This window comes from Strigops habroptila, chromosome 15, assembly GCF_004027225.2.
Source record: "Strigops habroptila isolate Jane chromosome 15, bStrHab1.2.pri, whole genome shotgun sequence".
Lineage (NCBI taxonomy): Eukaryota > Metazoa > Chordata > Aves > Psittaciformes > Psittacidae > Strigops > Strigops habroptila.
In genome coordinates, this window is record NC_044291.2 from 10,600,650 (window position 1) to 10,618,381 (window position 17,732).

Below are 17,732 nucleotides of genomic sequence, written 5' to 3' on the forward strand. Positions count from 1 at the left end.
CTTTATGAATTTAAAGACCCTTTTTATGCAGTAGCCTGACTCAATTCCCTGTAGTGCAGGTGAGCCTGAATGAATGCTGAGGGGTCCTTCGGCTCATCTTCCACCTTGACATCCCCTTCTTGCACATCTGTTGGCTTCCAGCCCTAAGCACAGGGACACACAAAGCCCGGGCAGGTGAGGGTTCTCCTGGCTGCTCACTGGGGATGGATGGGATGCTGGGTTGGGCTTTTTGTCATCTTCCCCAGCACTGACCCCTGGTTCCACCAAGCTTTTTTTCCAGCCCTTCCAGCTCTTGGTGCTGGTGTTGGTGGCATGGAGGTGCTGGGGCTGCCAGCCCAGGACAGCCACCGCTGGCTGAGGGCTCCTGAGGTCCCTGTGTGCCTGGAGCGAGCAGGAGGGATGATGGAGCAGATGGGGCAGCTGACAGCCACACTCCAGCTTTATTTGTTCATGTGCTCAGCTGAATCCAGAGCCATTAGGAAAGCAGAGCTCTCCCCTCTGGCAAACACCAGCTCCTGTTCCTCTGTGTGATGTTCTCCCAGCCACAGTCAGTGGCACCAGTGACCCTTCCCACATCCCCCCCAGGCATGGTGGTGGCTTGGTGGTGGCTTGGTGGTGGCTGGAGCAGCTGCCGACACTTCCATGGTGGCCAGAGGCATTGGTAAACCCCTCAAGGTCTGTTCCTCATGGAGCCACAGCAGGGCTGGTAAGAGCGAGTGTTGGGATCAGGGCTGGTCAAAGCACAGACTCAGGTTTAAGCCAGTGCTGCTGTCAATGAAGGTGCTGGAAGTGCTTTGGTGCAGTGCTGCCTGAGAAGGGGGATACTGCCTGTGCCAGGCAGGGCTGGCACTGTCCACTCCACTGGAGCACTCCTGTGCCCAAGCAACTCCTGTTTCAGGTGGTTGCTGGTGCTCTTCCCTTCTACTGTGGTGGGGGCTGCGGGCGTGCGCTTGGGCAGAATCTGAAGCCAAGTTCAAGCAACTCCTTGTAAAAGTTACTTAAACCCTGATATCTTTGTAAAGCCAAAGGATGTGTTTGAAATGCTGGGGTGCTCTGGGTGGTGATGCTCAGAGCGGTGTGGGATAGGGAGACATGGCTCCATCCTGCCTCATGGCATTTCCTGGCCCTCCATGAGGCTTGGCGTCCTGCCCTGTAACAAGCACCTTCGTGATGGAGAGGCAGCAGCAGCAAGGGGATTACACTGCAGAGCATCTCCCACTTCAGAGCTTTCCTTTTTCCATAGACAGTAGTTTGGGAAAAAAATCCAACTGTGAACTGCAGCAGAGTTTCACCAGGAAGAAGCATCAGAACCAGCCTGCAGCATGGTGTCACTCGGGGGCAGGATAGGGCTGGAGAAGGGGAGCTGCAGAAGTGAATGTATTCAGGTCTCAGGGTGATGCTCAGCTCTTCTCTGAGGCTGAACGATCATCCACTTTCACCAGCAGGTAACAGCACCTCAGGGCTTGGAGCAGAGCCGTAAATAGCACAATGGGCACAAGGGAGCCACAGCGGGGGGAGGCTGGGGTGGCTTCAGTTGCTGCTCTACACAAACATCAATAACCACAGCGGCAGAGCCAAGCACTGCAGCCACATGTGCCGCAGGGAGATGCTGCTCGCTTGGCCCCTGCAGCCGGGATGCAGCCAGAGCCCGGGTTTGGTAGGTTTTGCTTTCAGAGATTGCAGCCCCTGGGCTGTACCCTTCGCTGGGCAGGATCTGGGTGCAGGTTGAGGGAGCAGCACAACAGGGATGTCCTTTTGGATCAAAGGCATCTGCTCCACTCCCTGTGCTGGTCCCCATGCGCTGGGCTGGTCCCTGCCGTCTCCTGGGGAACCTGTGGCTCCTGCCTGGCCCCATTTGAGCTTGAAGGGTTGGTGATGGGCAGCATCTAAGGGAACGAAGGGGTATGTAGTGATGGGGACTTCTGAGGTTCCCTGTGCCACCTGCATCGGCTGGCTCTTGCTGCGGGAGCGGCACTGCAGCGCGCCGACAACATGGGCTTTGTGCTCCAGGGACTTTTCCAGCCTTTTGGGTACTCTCTGTTTACTGGCATTGGGGAACACCAGCAAATTCAGCCTTTACCACTGAAATCAGACCTGTGTGCATGCAGACAGGGATGGAGGGCAAGGCTGATGCCCTCTATTAAGCCCTGGCTCCTGTTCAGGGCTGTGTTGCGGAGAGCAGAGGCACAGAGAGCAGCACTGCAGTGGCAGGGCCCGGCTCAGGAGCCCTTTGTAAAGCGATCAATTGGGGATGACAGTAATGGGAAATGGGATTAGTGCAGGCTGCTGACATGGGATCATTTCCTCCCATGGAGGAGGATTTCTCCTTCCAGGGCTGTGAGACACTTCACGCCCAGGGTTTTTGGGTGGTATGGATGTTCCTGCTGGTTGGGTTTCCACACCCATGGTTGCTTTTGCTGTTACACTAATTGCTCTGGATCAATTATTCATCAATTCAGTAGTGAAGCAGGGACTGAGCACAAAGCTGCTGTGCAGTGAGCCCTGGGCTCCACCATGGGTTGAGGAGGGCAGGAACGGAGCTGCTTGGGGGAATTCTCCTTGTGAGGACTTTCAAATGACTCCCATGAGGATTTTCTCAAGTTTCAGTAGTTCTGCTTTGTGTTTCTGGCTTCTTTTTCTTCCTCTCAGCCTCGTGCTGTGTATTAGCTGCTTCTTCCTCTAGCCATGTTCTTTGTGTTCTTTGTGGTCACTCGAGGTTGTCATCACCAATGGTTTTGGTAGCGTGTCACAGGGCCTGTTAGAAGTTTCTGATCTGATGGATCTGGGCACAGTTTATCCATGTTAAGAGCTGAAATGGTAATATTTTTCTTCCACTTTTTAGCAAAAACCTGTTTGGAAATACCGATGTTTCCCTGGGTGATGTAGGTGCTGTTTTCCCCACATCCCATCTGCCCTAGAGAGGGATGTTACCTCTGCACAGGGAACACACTGCCAGCAGTGAAGCTGGCTGCATCCTTCCCAAAATCCCCCCAGAGAGAGACTTGGTCTCACTCCTATGGAGTTAAATACTTCTGGGGAGAGGTGAGGCACCTTTGAGCAAGGATAGATTGAAGGGCAGCAGGAGCCAGAGAGGTTCCTCCATGGGACACACAGAGGATGGGGCTGCCATGGTCTGGGAAGAACCCATGAGAGCAGCTCTGCCAGCAGTGTTTTGGGAGGTCCATTGGCTTCTGCTGGGGTGAGAGCACAGTCAGAGCAGCACATCCTTTGCTCTCCTGCTCACCTTGATGTCCAACAGCCTGTTACCTGCAGGGACTTTCCTGCTTTTCCCAATCCCTGATTGCCCCATCCCTGGCAGTGTTCAAGGCCAGGTTGGACGAGGCTTGGAGCAACCTGCTCTAGTGGAAGGTGTCCCTGCCCGTGACAGGGGCTTGGAACTGGATGAGCTTTAAGGTCCCTTCCAACCCAAACCAGTCTGGGATTCTCTGATTGAGGCTGAGGAGCTGCCTGGGGCAGGGCAGTGCTCCAAGGCATGTTTAGCCTCCTCTTCTCCAGTATTACTGCAAGAGGAAGATGTGCATTGCAAAACCTGAGCATCTGCATCAGCAGCCAGGAAAGGCTGAATTCCATTTTCTTGTATCTGGGTGTTACTTGAGCCACATGGCTCCATGACTGCGAGGAGCAGAGGTCTTGAAATATGAAGCTGAGAGCTCAAAAACATCCCTGACCTCGCCGAGCTGGGGATTTAAGGGAATGCCACGTATCACAGCACTCCTGGCAGCACCAGGGAAGCCAGCGCAGGCTTCAGCTCACAGCTGGGCTGTTTCTGGGGATGGTGTTTTCCCAGCTGGAAGTCCCGGCTGTGGGACACCAGAAAGGGCATGTTGTTCAGAGAAATGCTGGAGAAGTTGAGACCACAGACAAACCCACATCTGTTCACTGGAATTTGCTCTGCTGGCAAACTAGAAGAGTTCTAGGAAACCCTGACCATATTACAGCCTGAGAGCAGAGGGTTTGCAGTTCTTCTCTCCAGTCTTGCTTTCAAGAAAGCTTTTGAGTCAGTGAGTGATGCCCAAAGTCAGAGGGTGTCCAGGCAGAGGGTAACGTGCAGAGATTGAGGATGCTGGAACAGGCAGGGCAATGTTTGGCATTTTGGGGGTGCGTTGAGACTTGTTCAATATTAGGGTCTCTGTTGCTGTTGCTCTGATCTCATACTTATCATCTTCCTTACCTAAAATAATCCTGAATGCCATACTGGGCTTGGAGGCAGCTCGTTCTCGCTCTTCTACTTTCTCTTCCCTTTCTTGGGACATGCTACCTTGGCCACTTGGTGTGAGATAGAAACTAAAACAGTGAAGTGTGAGTTCCTCTAGAGGGGAGGTAGTAAAGCCCCCAGGCCTTCCCCTTCAGGACAGGGAAACCCAGATGTTGAGAATAGGAAGACCAACACGTCGAGGTCAGAAGGACCCAGATGCTGAGGATGGGAAGATGCAGATGCTGAGAACAGGGAAACCTATATATTGAGGGTAGGGGCACCCAAATTTTGAGAACAGTGAGACAAAGATGTTGAGGATGGAGAGATCCAGATATTGGCCACTGGTTCCCGAACTACTGCTGCTGGCCCAGGACCCATGCTGCAGTGAGACCATGGTGTGTTTTGGATGAGTCCTTGAGGTGGAAGGACAGCACCTCCCTGCTCAGACAGCATCAGCACTGCCTCCATCTGCTGCCTCCTCCTGCAGGCCCTTGGCTGCAGTGATGGTGAGAAGGAAACCTGGTCACATCCCTGTCCTTGCTGGCCCAAATCAGCTTTGTGCAACAAGGTGGCCCTTGCCTTTCTGGTGATGAAGTCCCTGGTGCCTCCAGCCATGATCAGGCTTGTGGGCTGGCTGTGATGGCATTACTGCTGCTTTCCACCCCTGTCTTTCACCCATCACTGTCATATTTAGCAGAGCTCAGCCATGGCCCTTCCTGCAAGGACAGGATTTCACTGCCCCGGTGATGCTTCTAACCCAGGATGGAAACCTCGCTCGGTGGTGAGGCTCCTGCTCATATCCTCCATGCCACCGAAGAGCAGCAAAGCTTCTGATTGAATTAGTGCAGGGATTTAATTTAATCCCTGAATGTCTCTCATTTTAAAGGAGCCTGTTCATTTCCTTCTAGGGCCTTATCTGGTGCGGGCAACCAGCAATATTAAGCAGAAGGACTGGGCAGATAGGGAGCTGTTTGGGAGGGGAAGGGCTTTGGGGGCATGAGCTGAGGGCTGTGTGGGTTTTTCCTCTAATTATTTCATGAAATACTGATGACAGTGATTACAATACAAATAGGACACAAACAGCATCAGTAAAACACATGCTGGTGCAAAGAGCTTCCCTGCATGGCAGGTCTGGGAGCGTACCCTTTTTACAAGAGGTTACCATGGGGAGAGTGAAACAGCATCAACGATGGGGGAAACTGAGCATTTGCTTTGTGCCTCCCACCAAATCCAGCTGTTTGGGGCATGGGGGAGTCGTTGCAGATGGGGCTGAGGACATGATGGTCTCTGAATTTTAGTCTTCAGACTCACTGGGGCAGTTCAGGTGATGCTAAATCACTGCCTGTGGTGAGTCAGGCTGGAGGGGGACAGAGCAGCTCCTCTCCATGCCCATGGGTGTAGAGGGGGATCTTTGGCATTGTAAAAAAGGACAAGGCCACAGAGATGCTGCGAGGGCTGGAGCAGCTCTGCTCTGGAGCCAGGCTGAGAGAGCTGGGCTGGGTCAGCCTGGAGAAGAGAAGGCTCCTTAAGGGGAGACCTTAGAGCAGCTCCCAGTGCCTAAAGGGGCTCCAGGAAACCTGGAGAGGGGCTTTGGACAAGGGCCTGTAGGGACAGGACAAGGGGAATGGCTTTAACCTGCCAGAGGGGAGATTGAGATGAGCTCTGAGGCAGAAGCTCTTCCCTGTGAGGGTGCTGAGGCGCTGGCACAGGGTGCCCAGAGAAGCTGTGGCTGCCCCATCCCTGGCAGTGTTCAAGGCCAGGTTGGACACAGGGGCTTGGAGCAACCTGCTCTAGTGGAAGGTGTCCCTGCCTGGGGCAGGATGGAGCTGGATGAGCTTTAAGGTCCCTTCCAACACAAACCATTCCATAACTCTATGATGTTACTAGCTCTGCTTCTGTGGCTGGAGCTGAGCCCAGCTGTGCTGTGGGGCTGATCCACCCGCCACCGGCCCTCACTTTCCTCCAACCCACCAATGCTGCTGCGTGCTGCAGGTGGGAGCTGGGAGGCCCCATCCCACTCCTGCCCCATAGCCACCAGCTCACTGCTGGTGGGGGAACCCGGAGCTCCAGGGATCAGGACCAGGACTGGGTGCTGTGCGAGTGTTGGGTGACCTGCCACCACCTGGGGATGTGGGGATGATGCCAGCCCACCCGACCAGAGCACTGTTAGGGCTGTAGAAATTGGTGCCAGCCTCGTGGTTGGGGTTTTAGGAGCAGAAAGTCTCCCCAGGAAGGTGCAAGTGAGAGATCTGGGGTGCTTCTGCCTTCATCCTTCTTTATCTTCTTTTCTGGGCAGATGCTGGAGACGGACGCTGAGAAGCTGGGGCAGATGCACCCAGAGGACAGGAAGGCGGCAGCGGGTGATGCTCGTCCATCCACAGAGCCCGCTCTTGGAGCCACCCGGGATCCCCTCCTGCTGGAAAAGCAGCCGGTGGCTACCAAGACGGCAGAGGAGCAGCCCAGCACCCTGCCAGCCTTTGTCATCCCCGAGCTGCGGCTTGACAGCACCTTCAGCCAGAGCGCAGCGGGCATGGCAGGCAGCACCACAGATGGTGAGGATGAGGAGGAGGATGAAGAGGAGGATGAGGAGGAGGAAGAGGAGGAGGAGGATGAGGAGGAGGATGGGGATGAGCAGTACTTGGAGAGGAACGAGGCGAAGCGCAGCAGCATGATTGAGACGTCGGGCTGTCAGCCCGTCTACACACTGAGCGTGCAGAGCTCCCTGCGGCGCCGCACCCACAGCGAGGGCAGCCTGCTGCAGGAGGCCAAGAGCCATTGCTTCACCTCTGACACCACCCTCAACTGCTTGGACAGCCAGGACACCAAGGGCCAGTGGGCCCTGCCCTCCCCCAGGACCCTCAAGAAAGAGCTCACAAAGAACGGCGGTTCCATCCACCAGCTCACACTGCTGTTCTCGGGCCACAGGAAGGTACGTGACCTGCTGTGTTCTGCTTCGTTGTGTGGTGGGGGAGCTGCTAGAGTGGGGGTGTACCAGCATAGAATCGTGGAATGGTTTGGGTTAGAAGAAGGGACCTTAAAGCTTATCCAGCCCCATCCCCCTGCCACGGGCAGGGACACCTTCCACTAGAGCAGGTTGTTCCAAGCTCCATCGAACCTGGCCTTGAACACTGCCAGGGATGGGGCAGCCACAGCTTCTCTGGGCACCCTGTGCCAGCGCCTCAGCACCCTCACAGGGAAGAACTTCTTCCTCATATCTAACCTGAACTTCCCCTGTTTCAGTTTAAACCCACCATCCCTTGTCCTATCGCTACAGTCCCTGATGAAGTCCCTCTCTGGCATCCTTGTAGCCCCTTCAGACACTGGAAGCTGCTCTGAGGTCTCCACGCAGCTTCTCTTCTCCAGGCTGAACAGCCCCAACTTTCTCAGCCTGTCTTCATACAGGAGCTGCTCCAGCCCCTGATCATCCTTGTGGCCTCCTCTGGACTTGCTCCAACAGCTCCATGTCCTTCTTATGTTGAGGAAACCAGAACTGCACACGTGGCCCCTCTCTCCATGACCATATTAAAGCTGGCATCTGAGGGACCAGGAATGTCCCTGCCACTGGCAGTCAGCTCTGGGAGATGCTTGGCACCCAGAGCCAATGCTGATGCTCTAGATGGGCATCTCCCACCAGTGTCCTACAGGTCCCATGTCTTGGAGAGCTGCTGTCTGCTGAGACCCGTGGAGGGAGAGGTGTAGCTGGGTGTCTGCACTTGCAAAGAGCTGCCTGCAGCGGCAGGGACAGGAAAAAGCCAGGCTCCAGAGAGCCTCTGGTGCCAAAGAGTGCCCAGTGTGCTTGGGGATGCAGCAGCAGTTTCTTTCTGCCCCAGCCACCCTCCTGCAGGGCTTTGACCGTTGTGGAGGGCCCATCTCAGAAGAAGGTTGAGCAGTGATTCCTGACCCTGACATGCAGAATGGAGGTGCAGTGAAGGGCCATGCAACAGGAGCTCTGCTCACAAACCAACCCAGCAGAGCCTGGCTTGGCTGAGCTTTTGCAAGAGCCAATGTGCCATTGCAGAGATTGTGCCTGGGGAGTGCTGCTTGTCCCATCCTCCCCGGGGTGAAGACTGGCTGGGTTCTGAGAGCGGATCCCCAGCACCCTGCTCTGCCCAACCAAGCTCACCCCAGCTTCATCTCTGCCAGTGGCTGTGGGTGCTGCTCTGCTCAGGGCTGCATCATCACTTGGCTCAGGACCATGCTGCATTTCCCAGGGTCATGCTACACAGCTCAGGACCATGTCGTGCTGCTCAGGACCCCCTTGCAGAGTGCAGAACCACATTGCATGCTGCTCCATGGTGCTGGCTCCTTGGCAGGAGGGGCTGGTACAGAGCCCTGCATGCCACCCAGCATGATGGAGTTAAACCTGTGATGGGGTTAACCCTCTTCCTGCCAGGCTCATGCTGCTTGAAACACCACCTCTACTGCTGTTCCCTGGAGCACTTTATGGGCTCAGACTCCCAGCCAGCTGGTGAGAGCCCTTAAAAAGTCTAAACCAGGCTGGTCAGATGGGGCTCCTGTGCAAAAGGGTAGCCCAGACCCTCTGATGCCAGCAATTGTGGGCTCAGGGGTTCAGAAACCCTCCCGGATCCTATCAAGAAAGGACCTTTTTGGCAGGGACACAGTGCAAGGGAGGTGTTGGCAGTGTCAGTGCCTGGTAGGAGTGTCCCATTAGTGCTGCCAGTGCGGAGTCTGCTGGTTTCACAGTGCCGCTGTGTGTGCAACCGGGAGCGTGCAGCCCTGCAGGCAGTGACTGTGCAGCGCTGCTGGGGCCCCCGTGGGCTGCACGCTCATTGCGGGGGGGGGGGATACTCAGGGAACATGTCCCACTCCTGCCCCAGAGAGCCCCCAGTGCCCTTCCTGAGCTGACCTGGGTGGGTGTTCTTCAGCAGAGGTGAACTGAGCTCCTCCTGCGTTACGCTGCTCCGATGCAGATGAGACCGGGTTGGTTTGGAGCCCGTGCAGTGGGGCTGCTGGACCTCCTGGTGCTGCCAGGTCTAGGGCAGCTCTGTCTGGCTCTATATGCCTAAACCCCCTGCCCACGTGCCCTCCTGAGGCACTCCTGCCTGTTCCCATTGCCCTGCCTCTCTGGCTACCTGTGGATGGACATAGGATGCCTGGGGGCTGCAGCAGGCAGGAGAGCTGGGCATTGTGCTGGGCCACCACATGCATGGGATTTTGGGCTGTTGCCATCCCCCTGGATACACTTTTGTTGGGCTTTGCTTTGGGACTAGTTTGATGAAACCCTCTGAGGTTTCTGGAACGAGACACTGATGCATAATTCCCCTCTGGATCCCCTCGAAGCTGCCAAGCACCAGTGATACCTGCACCCAGTGGCCTCGGTGGCAGGGCCACAGCATCCATCAAGGTGCTCAGTTGTTTTTCCCCCTCTGGGAGCATTTCAGAAGGGCTCATCTTGTTGGCCCTTTTAACACCATCGTGCCCAGCATCCCTCCCTGCTCCCCCCCATCCCGCAGTGGGGCCGGGAGGGGGTTGTTTTCAGAGCATGCTGTGGTTGGGAGCGCTGGGACTCCTCCGGTGAGCTCCGCTGCTGCCTTTTGTCCCGGAGCCTCTCCGGACAATGGCAGGAAGCGCGCTCCGGCTGCGTGTCGCCGCGGCCAGCCCGCCTGCCGGGGCCCTATCTGCCTGGGGAAGGTGCTTTGCAAGGGCTGCATTGTTTGGGGCCGATAAACTCCGGAAACCCGGGCGCAGAATGGAAGGAAGTGTCCAAAGCCTTGAGCTCCGGGCTGCGGCGCTGCGCGGCCAGTTCCCACGGGGAGGCGATCCTGGGAAGTGCCCTGCAGCCCCTGGCAGCACAGGGATGAGCTGGGTGCGGGGCTGGCTGTGAGCATCTTCCAGTCTCATTCAGCAATGGGAAGCTACAGTGGTCCCAGGGGCCCCCATGCCTGGCCCCAGGCTTCATGGCTCAGAGGCTGCACTGGTACTGCCCCAAGCTCGTGGTGCATCCAATGTCCCCTTGGTTTGTCCAGGCTGCCATGGGGTGCTGGTCAGGGAGTGGAGCCCTCTGAGTGCTCCTTGAACTTGAAAGCTGCCATGATATGATTCAGTTATGGATGAACTGCTCTGATTTTTCCTGCCTGGGGACTGCTGGGGGACCCCTCATTGATTCTGGGGGCCCAGCCTGGTTCTGGGGGGACAAGGTGCTCTGCGGGCTGTGCAGGGATCCCTGTGCCCACTCAGGACAGCAGGAATAGGAGCATCAGGAATGGATGCAGGTGTTGTCCCCACTGTCAGCATCTTGAACCTGGAGGGGTTCCTGGGCCACCAGCCATGATGTCTCCTCAGATTCTCCAGGAACACCATGGACCGAAGGTAGCATAGGCTGGGTGGGGGGAGGCAGGTCCTTGTGCCAAAATGGAGACAAGCTTGTCCTACTGCGTTGCTGCAGGCAGCTGTGGTTGTGGGGAAGGAGCCCTGTGGATGCTGTGGGTCTGGGCTGTGCAGGTGTGGGGACCACGGGGGATGCTGTCAGTGCTGTTGGGTGCTCGGAGTGCCACTGGGGCCATGCACGGGCACAATGATGCAGACACTGTTTTTCTCTCCCCTCCCCAGCTGAGCAGAGCTGACCCTGAATGCAGCTGTGACGAAGGGGATGAAACCTCCCACAAGAAACGGAGCAGGAACCTGTAAGTGTCACATCGTGATGGCATCAGAGTGTACCAGAGCTGTTTGCGGCACTCAAACACCGCAGCTGAGCTCTTCTGGTCCAGGCAGCCCTTAGGCTCCCCCCTGTCTTGTTCTCCCAAGCTTTTCTGGGAGGAAAGCAGCAAAGACACATGTGAATTGAGGACTCACTTCAGACAGGGAGTCATGATTTTCAGGGAGGAGGTGGGAGATGTGATGGGGCATCACACACCTGGCTGGGAGCAGCCCCTCTTGGCCTTGCTTTGGCAGACAGGAGCCTGCTCTTGCTGGTGCCATGGGGAAAACAGCTTCCCAGAGCCAGCAGAGCTCTGTCTCAGTGATGCTGGGTTCAGGGAGAAGCCACGCAAGTGCTGAAACATGAGCTGGGGGCCTCCTTCCCTCTGGCCCCATGCTGGGAGGAGGAATCGGGAGGTTTCCCACCATGGGACAGGCTCCAGCATCACAGCACACAGACAGTGTGGCAGGAGTGCTGGGTGCTGAGGGATGCTCACAGCCCCTCTGCCTCTCCGGGTAAGGCTTTGGGGGTGCCAAGAAGTGGGTCCAGGCAAGGCCGAGGCAGCCGTGACCTTTGCTTCCCACGAGCACAGCTGCAGGCACAGTGGTGGGGACGAGCGAGGATGTTTTTGGAACAACCTCGGAGTTTGCAGCGCAGGATCCATCCGGGTGTCACGGCCACAGGGATTCCTGGAGCTGGGTCCTTCATGTGGCTCAGAGCAGGTGGAGAAGCCGCACGTGGTTTGAGCAGCTGAGGGGGTGTGAGGGGATGAGTGTGCTGGATGTGCAGCAGGATCCACGGCTCCACACATGTGCCTCCTGCCAGCGAGCGGCACTGTTGTCCCGCGTGTCCTGGCTGCAGGTGCCTATTTTTAGCTCTTTTTATTATTTCCCTCCCAATTGAAATTAAAATGAATCCCTCACGGGGACATCCCCGCCCCGTGTCCTGCTGCGGCGCTGAGCCAGGGGAATGGTGCTGGCGGGGGGAGGCTCCATCCCGCAGGGTCAGGGACGGTTGCGGGGAGGGTTTGTCCTCACCTTGAGCCGGCCGCGGATGCGCTGGGAGCCTCCTGCATCGCACCGGCCGGCTATTGGCTGCGCACCCGGGTTGCCAGCCATCTGCAGGGACTATTTATGGTGCAAGAGGCTGAGGTTTGGCACTCACCGCGGCTCAGCTGGCACCCCCCAATGTGCCACACGATGGTGGACTTCTCCGAAAGATACCTAGAGAGGTAGGACTCAGCATCCTGAGAGGAAGGGTGATGTGCTTTGCAGGGGATGTTTGGAAGTAGCCTGGGGTGATGCTGCTGGATGTGGCGTTGTGGCCATGCTGGGGGCTGATCACTTTATAGGGGCAACGCCAAGCAAAAACCAGCAATTTTTTTAATGCAACATTATTTTTGCTGTGGTGTTTTATACTGCACATTAGACAGCTGGGGGCTATGTGTGTCCATGGTCTGGTTTCATGCTGCTTGCTATTTATTTGCAAGCATGTGCAAGGAGAGCAGCGGGTTTTAAGTTGGGGAACTTCCTTAGGAGGTGCTTCCTGGTGTATTACAGCTGGCAGACCTGCCCCCAGCCTGGTGTGCGCAGGGCTCCGGCTGTGGTGGAAGCAGCCCACGTGTGCTGGAGACACACAAGGGCTGTTCAGTGCTTTGAAAGCCTCACTGAGCTGGGAACACTGCTGGAGCTGTTGCTGAGGGCTGTGTGGGGTGGCCCATCCCATGTGGCGGATGGTGCTCGGCTCCCATGTCGCTGGCATCATGATAATGGGAGGCAGATGGTGTTTGGAGTGTGAGGCTCCGTGTTTGGAGCCGTTTTTCCCACGTTAGTGCTGAGCTGGTGCCTGGCAGCAGCGGGACACGTGTCTTGCTGGGGCCACAGCCCAGATGATGCAAAGGAAGAGAAACCCTCTGTGCCCCCCATGAGGATGGATGCACTGGGGACTAGGAGAGGAGATCACCCTCTAAATCCTTCCATGGCTCAGGGTGCTCAGCACCTTGCGGGACTGAGCCCTGAGGTTATGGCAGCTATTTTATTCCCAGTGAATTGCTGTGTTGTACCCTCCTGGGATGGGAGAGAGCTGTAGTTCTAGACAGCATCACTTGGGTAAAGGTACACTCTTGCCTTGAACCCCTCCTATGGCCCTTGTGTCCCCAGCCAGCCCTGGGCATGGCTTGGCCAGGCAGAGGTGGCTCCTCCGAGCACCCTGGCATAGACCCCCGGTGTGGGAGGCTGCAGGGGGTGGCCTGGCCATGCCACCCTGCGTCCCATCCACCAGCCTTGGTGCAGGTAGAGCATCCCAGGCCACTCAGTGTCACCTACACCCCTTCGTGCCGTGGTGTCATGCAGGGAATGTGCCACGAGGGGACAGCATCGTCCGCTCCCGTCACCTCTCCCACCTCCTGCTCCCCGCTTCTCGCAGGGCTGGGCTGGGGGGTGTCTCATTTTCACATGGCACTTGCCAAAAATCTTTGTCCCGCTTTGTCCTGGTGGGAACCCGGAGCCCTGTGTCCGGGTGTCCATCACTCTGTCCGTCCAAGGACCCGTGCAGGGTGGCAGCGTGGGGTGTCCCTGCTCCCCTGTCCCTCAGTGCCACGCACTGACGGTCCCAGCCAGCCCGTTATGGAGATGTCCTCATGGTTGTGCCCATCCTGTGCTGGCACCGGAGCAGTGTGAGCACCAGCGGGTCACACGTGGGCTCCCAGCCCTGTCCCCGCTCTGCTCCCAACCGCTTTGCCTTCCCCAGGATTCCTGCGCTCCATAAATAGCCTCGTAAATCCCCGCCGCCTCCCAAAGGCCTCACTCTCCACCCTCGGCGTTGATTTTTCCACCTTTCCTCGAGTTTCCCCAGCAACGCCGGAGCCACCGGGAATAGCAGCGGGGCTGACACAGCCCTTACTCACACGTACCTCGTCCGCCCCACGCCGCATTTAAAGCTCCTCCGCGCTGAGCCCTCCCACTTCCGCGCTGGCCGCATCGGGCGGGAGCGCGCACGGGGCTGGCGGCAGAGCACCCGAGCGTGTGGCCGCGCCGGCAGCGCTGCGAGGCGCGTCCCAGCAAACATGCCCTTTTTCCGGGACCTTTCCAAGCCCCAGCCGCTGGAGTTCCACGCCGAGATGCTGCTGGGCGTGCAGAGACCCCACAACGGCAGCCTGCAGCGCCGGCACACCATGAAGGAGTAGGTGGTGGGCGCAGGGATGAGGCTGATGGTGGGTCCCCTGGGTGCCGGGTGTCCCCCCAGCCCCTCGCCCGCCTGCTAAAGCTTCCTTTTCCCTCTAGAGCCAAGGACATGAAGAACCGACTGGGGATTTTTCGGCGGCGAAACGAGTCCCCCGGGGCCAACCCCTCCGGCAAGCTGGACAAAGTGCTCAAATCACTCAAGTAAGTGCTGCGAGCGGGTGGCACGGGGACCGGGGGCTGTGGGGGCTTGGGGACAAGCTGTGGTCGGGCTGAGCATCGCCTCCAGCGAGGCTGGGGCCACCCTGCTGGGGCATGCTGTGGACAAACAGTTTTTGTATCTGGAGGAGCATTAAAAGGCATTTGTTGGCTAAAAATCCCCCCCGAGGTGAGTGAAGCTCTGTGCCCGGGAGGCGGCAGCTTGGGCTGGAAATTTACCTGATGGCTGCTTTCCCCCAGTGCCTGTACTTGAAACTTTCACTGGCCGGCGGATAGTTTGAAAAACCACTTTGCTCTGGAGATGCTCCAGCAGCTGGAGACGAGCCCTCTCTGCTGACACTCAGCAGCTTATCCGGCTGCTGAAATCCTGCCGTGCCTGAGCCAGTTCTGGCTCAGACACCCCAAATCCCACTGCACAGACCTCCGTGGGTCGGATTGTCTTCCTGCCAGTCTAAAGGCAGAGCTCTCCTTCCCGTAGAGCCTCTGCTGTGCTGCCCGGTGCAGAGCGCGGCTCTGCCTGCAGATGCTGGGGCAGTGCTGGAGCTGGGGCACACCGTGGTGGTACCGGCTGGACACACTGTGGCTGTCACAGCCTCACCTTGCCAACACACTGTCCTCCCGCAGGCCCACTCCCGAGGAAGCTCTCAAGTGGGGGGACTCCCTGGAGAAGCTGCTGCTGCACAAATGTAAGTGTTTGACCATCTCTTCTGCCCCGTTTGCTGCGGGGGGAATATCCGGACAAGTGCATGGGTAAAGCTGGGATTTCCTCTGTTAATCCCTTCCGGTGTTTGGGGGTAGACAAAGGAAAAGGAGACTGCCCCTTGCCTGCGCCTCTTCTGCTCCTGCCTGGTGCAGGGGCTGGGGGAGCTGGGGCTTGAGGTTGCAGCCCCTCTCGAGGAGGAAAAAGCAGCAGTTCATGTCTGTGCCTGATCTGGAGCTGTGCAATGAGTCCGTGAAGCAGGAGCTGCTTTAGACTATTCCTCCTCTTGTGTGGGGCACCCCACATCATGTTCATGTCCTATACTCAGCACCCAGACCCAGGGGGTCCCCTCCTTGTGCATACAGCAGGGCTGAGGACTGGGGATTCAGCACATGGATGGATTGCATGGCCAAGTTTGGCCTGGCAATGCCACCGCTGCCTGCTTTGCCCAGGGGCTCTTGAGGGGGCTTTAGGGGACAGTCTGAGGCAGTTGAGGCTGCACCTTTGTAAGGTTGCTGGGCTGAGGGTCTTGTGGGGCCATTCGCCATGTGTGAGCTGGGAGTAGAGATGTGTCTCTGTCCCCACAGACGGGCTTGCTGCCTTCAGGGCCTTCCTTCGCACCGAGTTCAGTGAGGAGAACCTGGAATTCTGGCTGGCATGTGAGGAGTTCAAGAAGATCAAGTCCCAGTCCAAGATGGTCTCCAAGGCCAAGAAGATCTTTGCTGAGTACATCGCCATCCAGTCCTGCAAGGAGGTGAGGGCTGGCTCCTGTGCTGGTGTGTGGCTCCATGGCATGGGGAGCTGCTCACCAGCGCTGGTCTCTGTGCCCACAGGTCAACCTGGACTCCTACACGCGGGAGCACACCAAGGAGAACCTGCAGAACATCACCCGCAGCTGCTTCGACCTTGCGCAGAAGAGGATTTACGGGCTCATGGAGAAGGACTCGTACCCCCGCTTCCTCCGCTCCGACCTGTACTTGGACATAATTAACCAGAAGAAAGCCAGCTCCCCACTGTAGACCCACGGACTCTCTCGGGGCAGGCTGGGAGCTGAGTGTTTACATGGAATCGGGTGGCAGAGGCTTTCCCGGGGGATAGCGGGAGCTGCCGTTGTGCCCCCAACCGTATGCCTGCAGCGGACGGGTGTGGGGCAGCTGAAGGCACCAAGCATGGGGCCGAGGGGACAGACAAGCCCAGCAGTCTGGTACTGCTCCATTGCCCCATCTCACCATTGCTGGTACGATGCCTTCGGGGTGACTCCGGCATGGATTTTAGCCAGGAGGGAAGCTCCCATCACTACTGTGAAGCATGCGCCCAAGCTGCCAGCATGGCTGGAAGGCAACAAGTGATTCCAGCTCGAGGAGGAGGACTTCTGTGTAGGGCTCCGGCAAGGGGACAACAGCACCGCCTTATATCCCTGGATATGAGACTTGTGAACTGGACCAGCCCCAGGATGCTGCTGTGCTTCCCATGCCGGCGATGCCTTCTGGAGCAGCTATATCCCAGGAGCCCGGCGCTTCCTTCACTCGTGGTGGGTCCCCCGGGGGCAGTGGAAGCCGGGTCCTTCCCCTGCACTGGAGGTGTGTGAGGCCAACCACCTCCTGCTCCCACCTCTGATTTATTTATTGACCTTCTGTAGCTGGACGCGTTGCTGTGTCATAGGAAATCCTCGTGTCCTTTCCCGGTCTGAAATGACAAGTGCAATATTTGTGTGTGTCGCGGCGGAGTTCTCCAGTCGAGTGGATGCTTTTTTAGTTTCTGAGTGCGTACAATGTTGTCTGAGTTAGTTTTTATCTGACAAACACATTCCCTGGCAGCGGGCCGCTGGGGGAGCCTGGTGTATATATCATGCCCTGACGACGGAGGGTTTGGTGATGGAGAAAAGCAGCTCCGTGAACCAGATGCTCTCTTTACTCTGGATAACAATACGTGTTTTGAGGAGCAGGAGTTACTGCTGACCCTGGCAGAGCTGGACGGACTGCCTGCCTCCAGGCACCCAGTTTACAGTGCGAAGCATCTCTGCAGCTAGCAAAAATACATTGTCATGGTCATAGGTAAATAAAAGGAGAATATCATGTCTTGTAGCTGCTTTTTCTTCGTGATATGTTTCTTGGCACTGGCAGAGCAGTCATCCCCTTCTTCACTGGGGAGTGTAAACTCCTGTTCCTGCATGGATACAGAAGGGAAACTCTGGTTCCCTGGATTTCTGAGCTGGATTTTGTGAGGCCAGGCCCAGGTGTAGCCCTGCAGGAACACATACAGCTTTGCCCAAAACGAGACTGTTCCCAGGGACAGTGTTCGCTGTTTAAACACAGCAGAGCACCAGCCTCTGAACATGGAAATGCCCAGAAACACAAGTGACCAAGTGTAGCTCCGGGTCCCTCTGGGGACACACCAAAACAAGCACCTAAAAGCCCAGCAGTGCTATTTCAGGTCCTGGCTGCAGGGTTGCTGCTCCCCTGGGAAAGGCAGCACTCCCACAGCTCCGGTTTAGGATGAGAATGTTTTGTAAGGGCATCTCATGGTGTGTTTGGTGGCTGAAATGTCTTGTGCCACTCGCTTGTGGTTGGCCTCAGATGGCTTAGGATGTGTTTATGGTGTCAGGGGGCCATGTGGGGCCATCATGTGGTTCAGAGGTGCTGCAGGTGATGCCCAGGGATGGAAGTGTTGGGGCTGCCAGAGCAATCCCACCCAGGCACAGCTCTCCCTGGCAGATATGATCTCTGCTTGGGAACTGTCTGTGTTTTCCTCTTTAACCTA

The 17,732-nt window shown here is 57.2% G+C and overlaps 1 protein-coding gene across 5 annotated transcripts in view; it reads left to right on the plus strand.

The window, feature by feature from the left end:
- RGS3 (regulator of G protein signaling 3) overlaps positions 1–17,056 on the plus strand; it is a 78,833-nt gene extending 61,777 nt beyond the window's left edge. For 3 of the 5 annotated variants that reach the window (XM_030507182.1, XM_030507183.1, XM_030507184.1), the window contains 6 exons: positions 6,513–7,145; positions 10,787–10,860; positions 14,156–14,257; positions 14,897–14,958; positions 15,560–15,726; positions 15,806–17,056. In XM_030507182.1, coding sequence (XP_030363042.1) covers positions 6,513–7,145; positions 10,787–10,860; positions 14,156–14,257; positions 14,897–14,958; positions 15,560–15,726; positions 15,806–15,991 — 1,224 coding nt within the window. In that variant the 3' untranslated portion in view covers positions 15,992–17,056. Of the gene's footprint in view, positions 1–6,512; positions 7,146–10,786; positions 10,861–11,887; positions 12,106–12,843; positions 14,055–14,155; positions 14,258–14,896; positions 14,959–15,559; positions 15,727–15,805 lie in introns of those variants that run through there. The other 2 variants (XM_030507186.1, XM_030507185.1) reach the window with 2 other exon arrangements.
- The last annotated feature ends 676 nt before the right edge of the window (positions 17,057–17,732 follow it).